Below are 14,383 nucleotides of genomic sequence, written 5' to 3'. Positions count from 1 at the left end.
GGAAGATGGGTAAAGGGGGAGGGATCCTGAGAGGAGTGGTGTGAGTAGTATATCTGTACCAGTACAGAGGGATAGGCCAACAAGTGATATATGTTTCAGTAAGATTGGATTTTTAGCATTTATAGCAATGGTTATCAGCTGTACTGCAGGGATGGAACGTAAGTCGCAGAAAATGAAAATGTATGCACTCATTAACTGTAAGTCGCTCTGGATAAGAGCGTCTGCTAAATGACTAAAATGTAAAATGTAAATGTAAAATTGAGGTTGTGGTGGCAGCTGCAGAGAGGTATTTGGGTGTGTGAGACTCTACGTCAGAATAGTTACAGGGTTTGTTAAGTGGTGGTATTTTGTATTATTTTTTTATTTTTTTTATTTCGTGTGAGCGTAGTGTTAGATGGTAGGGTATTTGTTCATTTATTTTTTCAAGCAAAGTACAAGGTAATTATACTCCAGTCTAGTAGGTGGCGGTAATGCAACATTTATTGGATGCCACTTGAGTGTGACCGAACTCACACTCCAGTACAGTAGGTGGCGATCCGCCGATACACATTTAAAGAAGAAGAAGAAGATGTCTTTGAGACTGACTCGGGGTCACGTTTTCAAGAGTTAGCTAGCTACATGAAGACAACTTCAATATTGCTGGATTTGGACAACAATTTCTCGTAACTAACAGGTAATCCAAATGAAATGGAGCGAGGACCAATTTTCCAGCCAATTCATGCAAAACGCGTTTGTAACGTTAGCTAGTGTAGTAGCTAACGTTAGTTGGTTAGCTAGTAGCTAGCTAGCTACCGAATAGCTAGTAGTAGCAGAGATTTAAACCAGAAATACTTTAATTTGTTAAACTATTTCTGTTTAAACTATGTGCTAGTAACAGTGGCAAGTACTAACATGTATCCATCCCCACTTTGATAAACATAGGTATTTAACGTTACATACTTTTATAGTTTCAATTATTTAATAGGCCTACATTGTTTTTTTTCTCATGTTATATGTCTTCCCTGATGATTTGGATTAGTCTGAAAATATAATATATATATTTTTTTATTTAACCTTTATTTAACTAGGCAAGTAATTTAAGAACAAATTATTATTTACAATGACGGCCTACCAAAAGGCAAAAAGCCTCCTGCGGGGACGGGGGCTGGGATTAAAAATATAGGACAAAATACACATCACGACAAGAGAGACAACACTACATAAAGAGAGACCTAAGACAACAACATAGCATGGCAACAACACATGACAACATAGCATGGCAGCAACACCACATGACAACAACATGGTAGCAACACAACATGGTAGCAGCACAAAACATGGTACAAACATTATCGGGCACAGACAACAGCACAAAGGGCAAGAAGGTAGAGACAACAATGCATCAAGCAGACACAACTGTCAGTGTCCATGATTGAGTCTTTGAATGAAGAGATGGAGATAACTGTCCAGTTTGAATAGACAACATGTCCATGAAATGTGGTGTTATCCAGAATTTTTGTTCATGCGCCGTTTGAGGGACAACTTCTGTGCATGCGCATCTAACGTTAGATGAAGTGTCTTTTGACATTTTAAATTTCTATTTGTAATCTAGCTAGCTAGCTACATTCCAGGGTATTTGAAGGAAGCCGAAATGCCATGAATATACCCATATCTCTCAATAGTAATGTTATAGTAAGTTCTCCAGGAGGGATTTTTTTTCTTCAATGCAATGATGAAATGACCACCATTGTTATGTTTTGCCACTGTAACACCAAAGATTGTGTATTATATTGAAAAAATAGTCGATTGGACAATGGAATTGGCAGAAGATGCATGTTTACGCTGCACTGCACTGGGGTGCGAACACAATTATGGTTACATTAAGACGGGTGGAGCCGGCGCGAGATATGGGTCGGAAAATGGTACCTCAATGCAGGGATGGGATATGCCACTCGAACTACTCCAAAATGTACCTTTATCCACACTGCTCCATTGAAGATTAAAGTACTGCTACTTTTTCCGGAGAACTGACCTTTTCGTCCTCATACTAGGTAGCAGTAGGCCCACAGCCATTCTGAAATGGCAGGTTCAGCCAATCAGCTCCTTTGTTGTTCAACGCGATGTGCCATTCCATAATGGCTACTGCTAGGGCAGTTTTCTGGGAAAACTAGCAGTATTTCAATCTTCTCAATGAAGCAATTTGGATAAAGGTAAAATTGAGTACAGTGGCATTTCCCATCCCTGCATTGAGGTACGTCTTCCGACCCATATCTCACACCACCTCCATGGTGTCTTAATGTAACAATGATTGCGTTCTGACCCCAGTGCAGGTCAGTGTAAACAAGCATAACGGTAGGGTCGGTGTCTTCTGGCAAACAATGGAAATAAAGGTCTTCAAATATGGCAGGCAGGCGGAAGGAGGCGAGATCAGGTGGGACCATTCTAACCATTGAGAGGGCAGATACGTGTGAACAACAGGCCATAAAGATAGATAGAGGACTCATCTTTGTACCTGTACCATTATAGCGTCCGTGACAGCATGGGCAGCGCCATTGAGGCTATCTCCATTTTAAAGTAGTACATTTTATTCTTCATTGGCTGATTGCTGCCAACGCATAGGAGTTCCCACCTGTTGACTACTTTAAAATGGTGGAAGCCCTCAATGTCCATTTTAAAGTCCGCTATAAAGTCGTTAAAAAAAAAAAGTTGCAGAAATGCCACGTGCGTCCACTTATATCAGTGCATTCGTAACTACCTAACCATTACCAAACTTATAAATTAGATCAAATAAGCCTCACGCAGCACATTAGCAACTACATTTTTTGTTGACCCTATTTGACACTCATTGATCTCCAAACAAAACAAAAACTCACTTTGTGGGCTTATTTTTTGTGGAAAGATTTTTGGCGGAGTAAAACCTCTCGCTTTGCCTCTTCCTCTCTGATAACACCAATGTTCCTCTCCTGTTAGATGGAGCCAATACACTAACGGGTTTTCTCTTTCTATCATGTAACCTATAAATCCAGGACTTGCTGAGAAGAACACACATCCTTCACCATGTTCCTCACCATGGCCCTGCTGAGGAAAGGCATCTCTGGCAAGCAGTGGATCGGGAAGTACCGCCGGCCGCGTGCCATCACCTGGCAGATGAAACGCAACATGCTGGTGCACCTGGAGCGCGAGGCGGAGAACGAGTACTGGATCTCCCGACCGTACATGACCACAGAGCAGGAGAGAGGACACGCCGCCGAGCGCAGAGCACAGAACTGGCTCAAAATTAAGGAGACCAAGTTTCAAACGTTTCCAGAACATAAGTATATTGCAGATCATCTAAGTCACCTCAACACGACCAAGACATGGTCAAGTTAATGAGGAGGAAGTATTGACTTTGTGTAGGGGGATGGAGAGGGGGCATGCATGTTTACTGCCATTTGACTCCTGTGTGTCTTAATGTATGTAATGTATATGAACTATGGAGTGTTGGAAATTATATCATAAAGCAAGCTCTTATTTGAAAACGACCAGTTCTTTGCTTTATAATACATGTCAAATGGTCTTGTGCATATAATATATAATATAATATAATATGCCATTTAGCAGACGCTTTTATCCAAAGCGACTTACAGTCATGCGTGCATACATTTTTTTTTGTGTATGGGTGGTCCCGGGGATCGAACCCACTACCTTGGCGTTACAAGCGCCGTGCTCTACCAGCTGAGCTACAGAGGACCATAGTCTCATAGTGAGTCTCATAGTCTCAAACCCCGCTGGGACCACCAGATGTTTCACAATTTTGTTGTAGGCCTGAACTTAGTGTAAAGGAGGTCATGTTGCTTGCTTAGCGAGTACCATGGACCTCTGCATCTCAAACACACATGTCCGCCTTCCTGAAGTGTCAACGCGAGTCGTGCCACCGCAAAGCTATACCGTATATCTCCGGCAGATGGCGCTAGAAGTTTGAAGTTTTGGGGTACCACCAGTCAGGCGCGCTCAAGCAAGCGCGGAGAATTCCCAGATGCGCGTCGCGACGAGCTGTAAACGCTTTATTCGACTTCGCACACGCTTGCTCAACAGGGGGTGCGCAGCCAGCGACTGCGAAAAGTCTTTGTAGCAGTAGCAGCTAGATGAACCCTTTACCTAAAGCTCACTCACTCAGTACAGATAAAAGGGACCATGAAGACAGCCGTCTGGAGTTATCCTTTTGCGGACAGTATCCAGCCCCACCGACCGCTCTCACACACGGACGACTGAATGACGAGGAAGGATGGCCGGAGGAAGGAGAGGACTTGTAGCCCCTCAAAACACTTTTTTAGAAAATATTGTCAGACGATCTAACGGTAAGGATCTTGCACACGTGAGATGCGCTATGCCTATGATAATTCTCTTGAGGATGGAGTAGCCAAAAAAAAAAAAAAACATGTTAGGGTGTTAAATCATCGATGAATCTTACCCTCTTTGGCATGTAAAAACGCATAAGAATGGCGAGGGTCGAGGAAACTGCGAGATCTTTCTCCGTTAACATCGTCGTGACTTCAGAATAATCATAAAACAATTTCCATCTCCTTCGAATCATTTGTGGTCAATTTTCAAACGTAAATGTTTAGTAAAAGTTTGTATGGTAGTCTGAACTTATTAATGGAATGAAATGGATAGGCTTCAACTAGGTTATTTGTCTGGCACATTTCTCTTGTTTACAGTCAGGCTTGGGCACATCCTATTCACAGAAAGTCGCATCCTATTTTATCTCGTGCACATGGAATCAGCTGTGACACACAATTTGGGAAATTATGCAGTTTAAAAATAGCCAAGGCTGTTTCTCGCTAGTCGGCCTATAATGAAGTAAAGAGAAAATAACTTGAATACATTTTATTTCATATACTTCATAAAATTAGAATTGCACTTTAAAGTTGTTTGGCCTGTCGGTTCATTGTGATTTAGCAAAGTTACAGAAAACTACTTTTAGTTCAAAAGCTCAAAGAACGTGTATAACTCTGTCCTCGTGAAATAGTATCCAAAAATCACTCAAATAAAACATAACAGTTTGCATGAAAGAAGTTTGTCACTGTCACTTTAACCATTTTTCTTTTTAACTTTTCAGTATGGACATTATCACATAGACAGACAGGTATAAACCCAACCCATGTATTGGAGTGCTGCTCATGTTTTTCCCCTAATCTCATGCTCTATTAACTCTGTACTATGTTTGTTGTTCTGTACCAATTTATGTTAATTTACAAAGCAAATTAATTCAAGTCTATGACATAGGCTTAACATCCTGGCCTGTTGGATGGATACCTATACTTTCCCCCCCACCTGTTCTCTTTTTATTTAACATCAACTTCTATTAATTTGGGGTCACAAACACTACCCAGCTAAAGTTTCGAAAAACGTTCTGTGTTAGCTGGGTAGTAACTGTTTGTTACTGGTAATTCAATTCCTAGGACGCTTGTTCTTTGTTGGGGCATAGATAACTGATGCTTAGCTACCCATCAGTGATGGCATCCTACTGTTGTTTTAAAAGCCATTGTAAAATAACAAATGTTGGCATGGAACGTTCTACTTCATAGTACTGTGGTTGTGTTTGTGTCAGTAATGTTACTGTTTGTCTTCATTTAGCTTGGTGAAGTTTGTAGTTTGGTAGGATAGTGTGTGTAGTTTGTGTGTTTTTTATTGTTGGGTAGCACATGTAGTTTGTGTTTTGTTCCCATTCCATGTTGATGATGAGTGACATTTTGACACCACAGATGGAAAATACTTTATTATTTAGTAAGCTACTGCTGCTGTACCAAGCACGTCTTTCATAATGCCAGGTTGATTTTATGTACTGGCAGATTCAATCATGCTTTTTTTCTAACAACAATGTGAACAACATATTGTGTGTGCAATAGTGGGAGGAACCAATTTATTTAAAAAACAATCTATATTCTCTGTGTGAGAGAGAGACAGTCAGTCCCCTAATCTCATAGCCGACAGGCCAGAAGCCTCCAGAGAGTTAGAGACAAGGAGACAGAACTGAAGCATGTAGCGTGTCTTTTAAATCTTTTATGGTATGAAATATTTATGGTATGAAATGTTTGTCAGTGTAGCTCTTGAGGCTCCACATACACAGCTACAGTATTCTTATCCTATTCCCACTTTCCCTGGATTCTAAGGCATTGTGTGTGTTTGTGTGTGAGAAAGAGAGAGAGAGAATGTGTGTGTGTGTGTGTGTGTGTGAGAAAGAGCGAGAGAATGTGTGTGCGTGTTCACGCGCCTGTGTGTGGTGTGTGTGTTGCTTCAGAGGATTGGAGTGAAGCTAAGAGTTTCCCTTTGAACATGCAGAATAACAGAGATCATTGGCAGTGTAGTGAGGCGGCAGGTAGCCTAGCGGTTAAGAGCATTGAGCCTGTAACTGAAAGGTCGCTGGTTCGATACCCCGAGCCGACTAGGTGAAAAATCTGTCTGTGCCCATGAGCAAGGTACTTAACCCTAATTGCTCCTGTAAGTCGCTTTGGATAAGAGCATCTGCTAAATGACCTAAAATGTAAAATGCAGTGTATTCATAGTTATTACGCCCAACTCATATAGAGACAGGGATGGAACTACTGTGGTGTGAATGTATAGCTCCGACTTTGATGTTTTTCTTTCTTTGTGTGCTGAAGTCAGCAAAAGGTTAAATCAGGATTTTGTCCCTAAGATCTGGGAGTTTTCTATAATCCTTTGTCATAAATATCCTTAGAATTGCCACTGTATCTTCTCTCCCATAAACAATTGGTGGAACACAGCAATTAAACCACATGTCTGTGGAGTGTAGCTATTCCTGTGCATTTAAGTTGACTCATGAATCTATGGTTGAACCTTTAGGTGCAGTCTTTCCTCGCTCTGTAGCTGTCTGAGTAGCTTCTATGTCAATAATTTGTGAACGGATCAAAAGCCAATTTGATCCTCATCACATTGAGTCATGTATTGTTGTCTTTTTAGAGCTTGCTTTTTCTCCCTTCCCATAAGCAATAATTCATACAAATGTGATATTATACATGTGCTATGTAGCTGCATTGAAACACTATCGTCAGTATAGCAGCGTACTGTAGTAAGCTTCAGTGAGTCTGTGGCTGGGACAGACCAATGTTTCTATGCCGTTCTGTATATGAACGAATAGTTGTAGTCCTATATCTGAAGGGGTATTACATTACATAAGAGAAAGAAACAACAAACTATGATATTTTATAATCACCTGGTAGTATTTGTTAACCTTTAATGTCTATCATTTAGGTTCTCACAGAGGGTTAATGTAATGTTCTCTGTGAGAAATCATCAATTGTACCAGGAACACGTGGAGTGAGATTTTGACAGTGCTAAAAATGGTATCACTTTAAATACGCAGCATGATATTTCAAACCAAATCTACACTGTTTGATTTAAACCCTGCGTGGATTATCTCTACTTTCCCATAGGTACAATGAGTGGTTTTGAAATAAATGCTATTGTCGCCGGTGTTGGGAGTGACATCTCTTTTAACACAAGCTTCACATTTTTGTGCTGTCAAAATAAAGCCCTAGGTGTCATGCAGTGCTTACGTAGGCATTATGTCAGGCTTACGTAGGCATTATGACAGTCTTATGTATACCCCTTCAAGCCTAACTGACACTAACCCTCCCCACATGCAGTGCTTACTTACTCAGCATTAATGGTAAGGATGGTCTGAGACTGAGTACAGTACCCGTATGTGAAGGATCATTCTGCTACTCTGTTTTTACACTGTACTGTAGTGGCTTCCATCGTGCGATATGACTGTACTGTCGCCTGTCGATGTCGACCCTGGGTTGGTGTCAACACCATTTCACTTCAGTTTTTTATTAGTTATTTAATTCATGTATTTTGATTTTTTTTCCAAGTCTATTTGAATTTCAATTCAGTTCCTAATCATGACTGTACTGAAATGCAATTTATCCCAATCCTGCTCCTCTCTTCTCCCCATCCTGCGTAATGTGTTGTAGATAACTGTGACTAATCACCAACGGGTGAGCCTTACCTCCTTCTCTGTTCCCCCTCATCTTTGACAGATACTAATTTTGTCCTTGGGAATGCTCAGATCGTGGACTGGCCCATCGTCTACAGCAACGATGGCTTCTGCAAGCTGTCGGGGTACCACAGGGCGGAAGTCATGCAGAAGAGCAGCACATGCAGGTACAGTACACTGCCTTTCATCTGTTTTTGTAGATATCTAATTTATTGAACAGCAACAATGAACACTGAGGTATTGTGGTTCTTGTTCTTGGTCTTCTTCTTCAGCTCATTTTACTCCCATAGTTCCTAATTTACATAATATTTTCAGATACTGTAGATTCAATCACCAGATTCCTTTTTTTCAGCCCACCAGCATTATAAAATGATGCAAAGATCCCTGGAATAAAAATTACATTGAAAAGGAAAATAGAGGAAAACAAGAGAATCACCTTTCCCTGCCAAACCAAAGCCCATACTTTACAGCTAATTCCACTGTGTTTATCCCAGCCAGCAAACGAGAAGAAATAAACCCCTATTAAGAATAAAATAGACTGAAATCACTCTTCAGACTCTCCCAAAGTGACTTAGTTCCATTTCATCGAGCTCTGCGTGCTCCAAACAAAGCTGGATTAGTTGTTGTTGTGTGAAAAAGCATGGGTGTTTTAAAGCTCTTTTTACACATTTGATCATCGCTGGGAGGTAGCTATTGTTTTCCTTTCCACATTTAAGGTACCATGCTCCCTTCTTTAAGTTCAAACTAAAGTTCTGAGAACATTAAGCACATCTTGCATACAAAAACAACTTGCCACCAATACCCTTTTCACACTACTGAGCCAAGCCGAACCAAACCAAGGTGTACTGGGCTGGCCTGGTTATGCATCCACCATAGTTGCTGGAACTGTGTTGGAAAGGACAACGTGAAAAGAAATCATCTGAGTCAGCACAGTGTGGTTTGAGGTCGGCCCTATAGTGTGAATCAGACACAACAATTCCGGAACCTTAAGGTAACCACTTTTTGTTTGAAGCCAACAGTCTTAGGGAGATTTTTATTTATTTTTATTTAACCAGGTAAGCCAGTTGAGAACAAGTTCTCATTTACAACTGCGACCTGGCCAAGATAAAGCAATGCAGTGCGGAAAAAACAACAACAACACAGAGTTACATATGGAATAAACAAAACGTATAGTCAATAACACAATAGAAAATCTATATACAGTGTGTGCAAATGTAGTAAGTTATGGAGGTAAGGCAATAAATAGGCCATAGTGCAAAATAATTACAATTATAATTTAGTATTAACACTGGAGTGATAGATGTGCAGAAGATTATGTGCAAATAGAGATACTGGGGTGCAAATTAGCAAAATAAATAACAATGTAAATAACAATATGGGGATGAGGTAGTTGGGTGGGCTAATTACAGATGGGCTGTGTACAGGTGCAGTGATCGGTAAGCTGCTCTGACAACTGATGCTTAAAGATAGTGAGGGAGATAAGTGTCTCCAGCTTCAGAGATTTTTGCAGTTCGTTCCAGTCATTTGCGACCAAAGGAGGTGTTGGCTTTGGGGATGACCAGTGAGATATACCTGCTGGAACGCATACTACGGGTGGGTGTTGCTATGGTGACCAATGAGCTAAGATAAGGCGGGGATTTGCCTAGAAGGGATTTATAGATGACCTGGAGCCAGTGGGTTTGGCGACGAATATGTAGTGAGGGCCAGCCAATGAGAGCGTACAGGACACAATGGTGGGTAGTATATGGGGCTTTGGTGACAAAACGGATGGCACTGTGATAGACTACATCCAATTTGTGTTGGAAGCTATTTTGTAAATGACATCGCCGAAGTCAAGGATCGGTAGGATAGTCAGTTTTACGAGGGCATGTTTAGCAGCATGAGTGAAGGAGGCTTTGTTGCGAAATAGGAAGCCGATTCTAGATTTAACTTTGGATTGGAGATGCTTAATGTGAGTCTGGAAGGAGAGTTTACAGTCTAACCAGACACCTAGGTAGTTGTCCACATATTCTAAGTCAGAGCCGCAGAGAGTAGTGATTCTAGTCGGGCAGGCGGGTGCAAGCAGTGTTCGATTGAAGAGCATGCATTTAGTTTTACTAGCGTTTAAGAGCAGTTGGAGGCCACGGAAGGAGTGTTGTATGGCATTGAAGCTCGTTTGGAGGTTTGTTAACACAGTGTCCAATGAATGGCCAGATGTATACAAAATGGTGTCGTCTGCATAGAGGTGATTCTGAGAGTCACCAGCAGCAAGAGCGACATCATTGATATGCACAGAGAATAGAGTTGGCCCGAGAATTGAACCCTGTGGCACCCCCATAGAGACTGCCAGAGGTCCAGACAACAGGCCCTCCGATTTGACACATTGAACTCTATCTGAGAAGTAGTTGGTGAACCAGGCGAGGCAGTCATTTGAGAAACCAAGGCTATTTAGTCTGCCAATAAGAATGCGGTGATTGACAGAGAAATTGACAAAAGCCTTGGCCAGGTCAATGAAGATGGCTGCACAGTACTGTCTTTTATCGATCGCGGTTATTATATCGTTTAGGACCTTGAGCGTGGCTGAGGTACACCCATGACCAGCTCGGAAACCAGATTGCATAGCAGAGAAGGTACGGTGGGATTCTAAATGGTCGGTGATCTGTTTGTTAACTTGGCTTTCAAATACTTTCGAAAGGCAGGGCAGGATGGATATAGGTCTGTAACAGTTTGGATCTAGAGTGTCACCCCCTTTGAAGAGGGGGATGACCGTGGCAGCTTTCCAATCTCTGGGGATCTCAGACGATACGAAAGAGAGGTTGAACAGGCTGGTGATAGGGGTTGCGACAATTTTGGCGGCTAATTTTAGAAAGAAAGGGTCCAGATTGTCTAGCCCAGCTGATTTGTAGGGGTCCAGATTTTGCAGCTCTTTCAGAACATCAGCTATCTGAATTTGGGTGAAGGAGAAGCGGGGGGGGGGGGGCAGGGTAGGGGTAGCCAGGTGGAAAGCATGGCCAGCCGTAGCAAAATGCTTGTTGAAATTTTTGATTATCGTAGATTTATCTGTAGTGACAGTGTTTCCTAGCCTCAGTGCAGTGGGCAGCTGGGAGGAGGTGCTCTTATTCTCCATGGACTTCACAGTGTCCCAAAACGTTTTGGAGTTAGTGCTACAGGATGCAAATTTCTGTTTGAAAAAGCTAGCCTTTGCTTTCCTAACTGATTGTGTATATTGGTTCCTGACTTCCCTGAAAAGTTGCATATCGCGGGGGCTGTTCGATGCTAATGCCGTACGCCACAGGATGTTTTTGTGCTGGTCAAGGGCAGTCAAGTCTGGGGTGAACCAGGGGCTAGTTCTGAATTTTTTCAATGGGTCATGCTTATTTAAGATGGAGAGGAAAGCACTTTTAAAGAACAACCAGGCATCCTCTACTGACGGAATGAGGTCAATATCCATCCAGGATACCCGGGCCAGGTCAATTAGAAAGGCCTGCTCGCTGAAATGCTTTAGGGAGTGTTTGACATTGATGAGGGGTGGTCGTTTGACCGTGGACCCATTACGGACGCAGGCAATGAGGCAGTGATTGTTGAGATCCTGGTTGACGACAGCGGGGGTGTATTTAGAGGGTAAATTAGTCAGGATGATATCTGAGGGTGCCCATGTTAACAGATTTAGGGTTGTACTTGGTAGGTTCCTTGATAATTTGTGTGAGATTGAGGGCATCTAGTTTAGATTGTAAGACGGCCGGGGTGTTAAGCATATCCCAGTTTAGGTCACCAAGCAATACGAACTCTGAGGATAGATGGGGGGCAATCAATTCACATATGGTGTTCAGGGCACAGCTGGGGGCTGAGGGGGGTCTGTAACAAGCAGCAACAGTGAGAGACTTATTTCTGGAAAGGTGGATTTTTAGAAGTAGAAGCTCAAACTGTTTGGGCACAGACCTGGATAGTATGATAGAGCTCTGCAGGCTATCTCTACAGTAGATTGCAACTCTCCCCCCCTTTGGCAGTTCTATCTAGACGGAAAATGTTGTAGTTGGGAATGGACCTTTCTGAATCTTTGGTGGCCTTCCTAAGCCAGGATTCAGACACTGCTAGAACATCAGGGTTGGCTGAGTGTGCTAACGCAGTGAATAACTCAAATTTAGGGAGGAGGCTTCTGATGTTAACATGCAAGAAACCAAGGCTTTTGCGATTACAGAAGTCAACAAATGATAGCGCCTGGGGAGCAGGAGTGATAGTGGGGGCTACAGTGCCTGGGTTAACCTCTACATCACCAGAGGAACAGAGGAGGAGTAGAATAAGGATACGGCTAAAGGCTTTAAGAACTGGTCTTCTAGTGTGTTGGGTACAGAGAAAAAAAGGGGCCGATTTCCAGGCGTTGTAGAATAGATTCAGGGCATTATGTACAGACAAGGATATGGAAGGATATGACTACAGTGGAGGTAAACCTAAGCGTTAGGTAAAGATGAAAGAGAGAGCATCACTGGAGGCACCGATTGAGCCGGTCTCCGCGTTTGTGGGGGGTGGGACAAAGGATCTATCTGAGACAGGTTGAGCAGGACTGGGGGCTCTACATTGAAAATGTACAGTTAGAACTAACTGAAACAGCAATAGGCAAGGCATATTGACATGGGAGATAGGCATAAAGCAGTCACAGGTGTTATTCGAGAGAGCTAAGACAACAGCTGATAATGGCAACGAAAGTTTGAGCTGAGGCTAAACAGATCAACAGGATGGGGTACCGTATAAAGGAACAGTCCAGCAGGCATCAGCTGTGTAGCTGAGTGATCATAAGGTCCAGTGAACAGCAATAAGTAAGTCCGGGAGCAGTTCAGTGGCTGCTACGTTACAAGCGAGCTGGAGGCACGGCTGTTGATTGCGTGTGCTAGCGGGCCGGGGCTAGCAGATGGATCTTCATGGTCGTCGCAACGGGAAGCCTGTTGAAACCACATCAGACAATTACGTCGGCAGACCAGTCGTGATGGATCGGCGGGGCTCCGTGTCAACACTAGGAGGTCCCGTCCGGTTGACAGAGAGGTAGATAGCCGGGAGACGGGCCTGGCTCGAGGCTAGCTCAAGGCTAACTGGGGTTAGCTTCTGGACAGTGGTGATTAGTGGTGATTAGCCAACAACGACAATAGCCATTCGGTTGCAGCTAGCTAGTTGCGATGATCCGGTGTTAAGGTCCAGTGATTCAGTGATTCCGGCAGACAATCCGATATGCTCTGGCTCGATAGCCCGATGTGCAGACTGTGCAGACTGGCCGATAATTGTTCAGGCTAGAGCTGGCTGGTAGGTAGTGCAGGCCACGGCCACGGACAATGGTGAAGACCACTAACGGTGGCTAATAGCAAGTAGCTAGTTAGCTGGCTAGTTTCAGCCTGAGGTTCTGGATAAAAATGTATGAAGAAATAATAGAATCCTTTCCACATTGGTTGAGATGTCGCATCCTTGCAGCTATTGTCCAATAAGAAATGCTTTTGTTCATTCTCTTTTGAAAAATGTTTTGCTACAGTGTGCGCTAATGAAGACAACCCAGTCTATAAGGCGCATGGTGTGTCGACATGTTCATGTCAGGAGTGATGTCAGATGAAGCCAACAGTCTTTGGGAGCCGTCGCGCCTTGATCCTTGCGAGCAGCCCCCAAAATACAGTCTCATTAGAATTACCCTGTTGTTCAAAGCTAACACAATTTTTTAGATGCACTGGAACAGACTGTACCTCAGGATGGCTGCAATCAGTGGTGTGAGACCAGAGTGTGTTAAACCAGAGAGTGTGTGCGTGCTGGTGCATGTTAACTGTACCTTGAAGATGGATATTTTGAGTATCAGATAATTAAAATGGATCGGTGTGCCAACAAAGGCCCTTAGATCATTGTTTCTCAACCTGGACCACTGGCCATTAAACATGATCAATCCAACCAATTAACTAATCATCAAGCCCTTAACTGCATCTCAGTGCTAGAGGCGTCACTACAGACCCTGGTTCGATTCCAGGCTGTATCACAATCCGGCCGTGATTGGGAGTCCCAGAGGGCGGCGCACAATTAGCCCAGCGTCGGCCGGGTTTGGCTGGGGTAGGCCGTCATTGTAAATCAGAATTTGTTCTTTTACATTTACATTTAAGTCATTTAGCAGATGCTCTTATCCAGAGCGACTTACAGTTTAGTCACATTATTATTATTATATATTTTTTTTTTTCATACCCCCTGTGGGATACGAACCCACAACCCTGGCGTTGCAAACGCCATGCTCTATCAACTGAGCTACATCCCTGCCGGCCATTCCCTCCCCTACCCTGGACGACGCTGGGCCAATTGCGCGCCGCCCCATGGGTCTCCCGGTCGCGGCCGGCTACGACAGAGCCTGGATTCGACCACTGCGCCACTCGGGAGTTCTTAACTGACTAAATTAAATAAAGGGTTAAA

The 14,383-nt window shown here is 43.1% G+C and overlaps 2 protein-coding genes across 3 annotated transcripts in view; both read left to right on the top strand.

Annotated features, from left to right (window-relative positions):
• The first annotated feature begins 584 nt into the window (after positions 1-584).
• LOC311104861 (large ribosomal subunit protein mL63-like) lies at positions 585-3,500 on the top strand. Its single transcript, XM_084146807.1, has 2 exons — positions 585-673; positions 3,006-3,500. Exon 2 carries the CDS (start codon positions 3,037-3,039, stop codon positions 3,346-3,348), a length of 312 nt encoding a protein of 103 aa, XP_084002933.1. The 5' UTR covers positions 585-673; positions 3,006-3,036; the 3' UTR covers positions 3,349-3,500.
• A 743-nt stretch (positions 3,501-4,243) lies between these two features.
• The window catches only part of LOC311145301 (voltage-gated delayed rectifier potassium channel KCNH1-like), a gene marked incomplete at both ends in the record, with an annotated part of 122,059 nt that continues 111,919 nt past the window's right edge, over positions 4,244-14,383 (top strand). For both annotated transcript variants that reach the window (XM_084181536.1, XM_084181535.1), the window contains 2 exons: positions 4,244-4,316; positions 8,022-8,145. In XM_084181536.1, the coding sequence (XP_084037662.1) occupies positions 4,244-4,316; positions 8,022-8,145 (197 nt within the window). The remainder of the gene's footprint in view (positions 4,317-8,021; positions 8,146-14,383) is intronic.

Source organism: Coregonus lavaretus, assembly GCF_964263955.1.
Source record: "Coregonus lavaretus genome assembly, chromosome: 1".
Classification (NCBI taxonomy): Eukaryota; Metazoa; Chordata; class Actinopteri; order Salmoniformes; family Salmonidae; genus Coregonus; species Coregonus lavaretus.
This window is presented reverse-complemented; position numbering and strand designations above follow the sequence as displayed.

Bases quoted from the DNA above. Each gene is read 5' to 3' on its own strand.
- LOC311104861 (XM_084146807.1), top strand. From the start codon at position 3,037: ATGTTCCTCACCATGGCCCTGCTGAGGAAAGGCATCTCTGGCAAGCAG.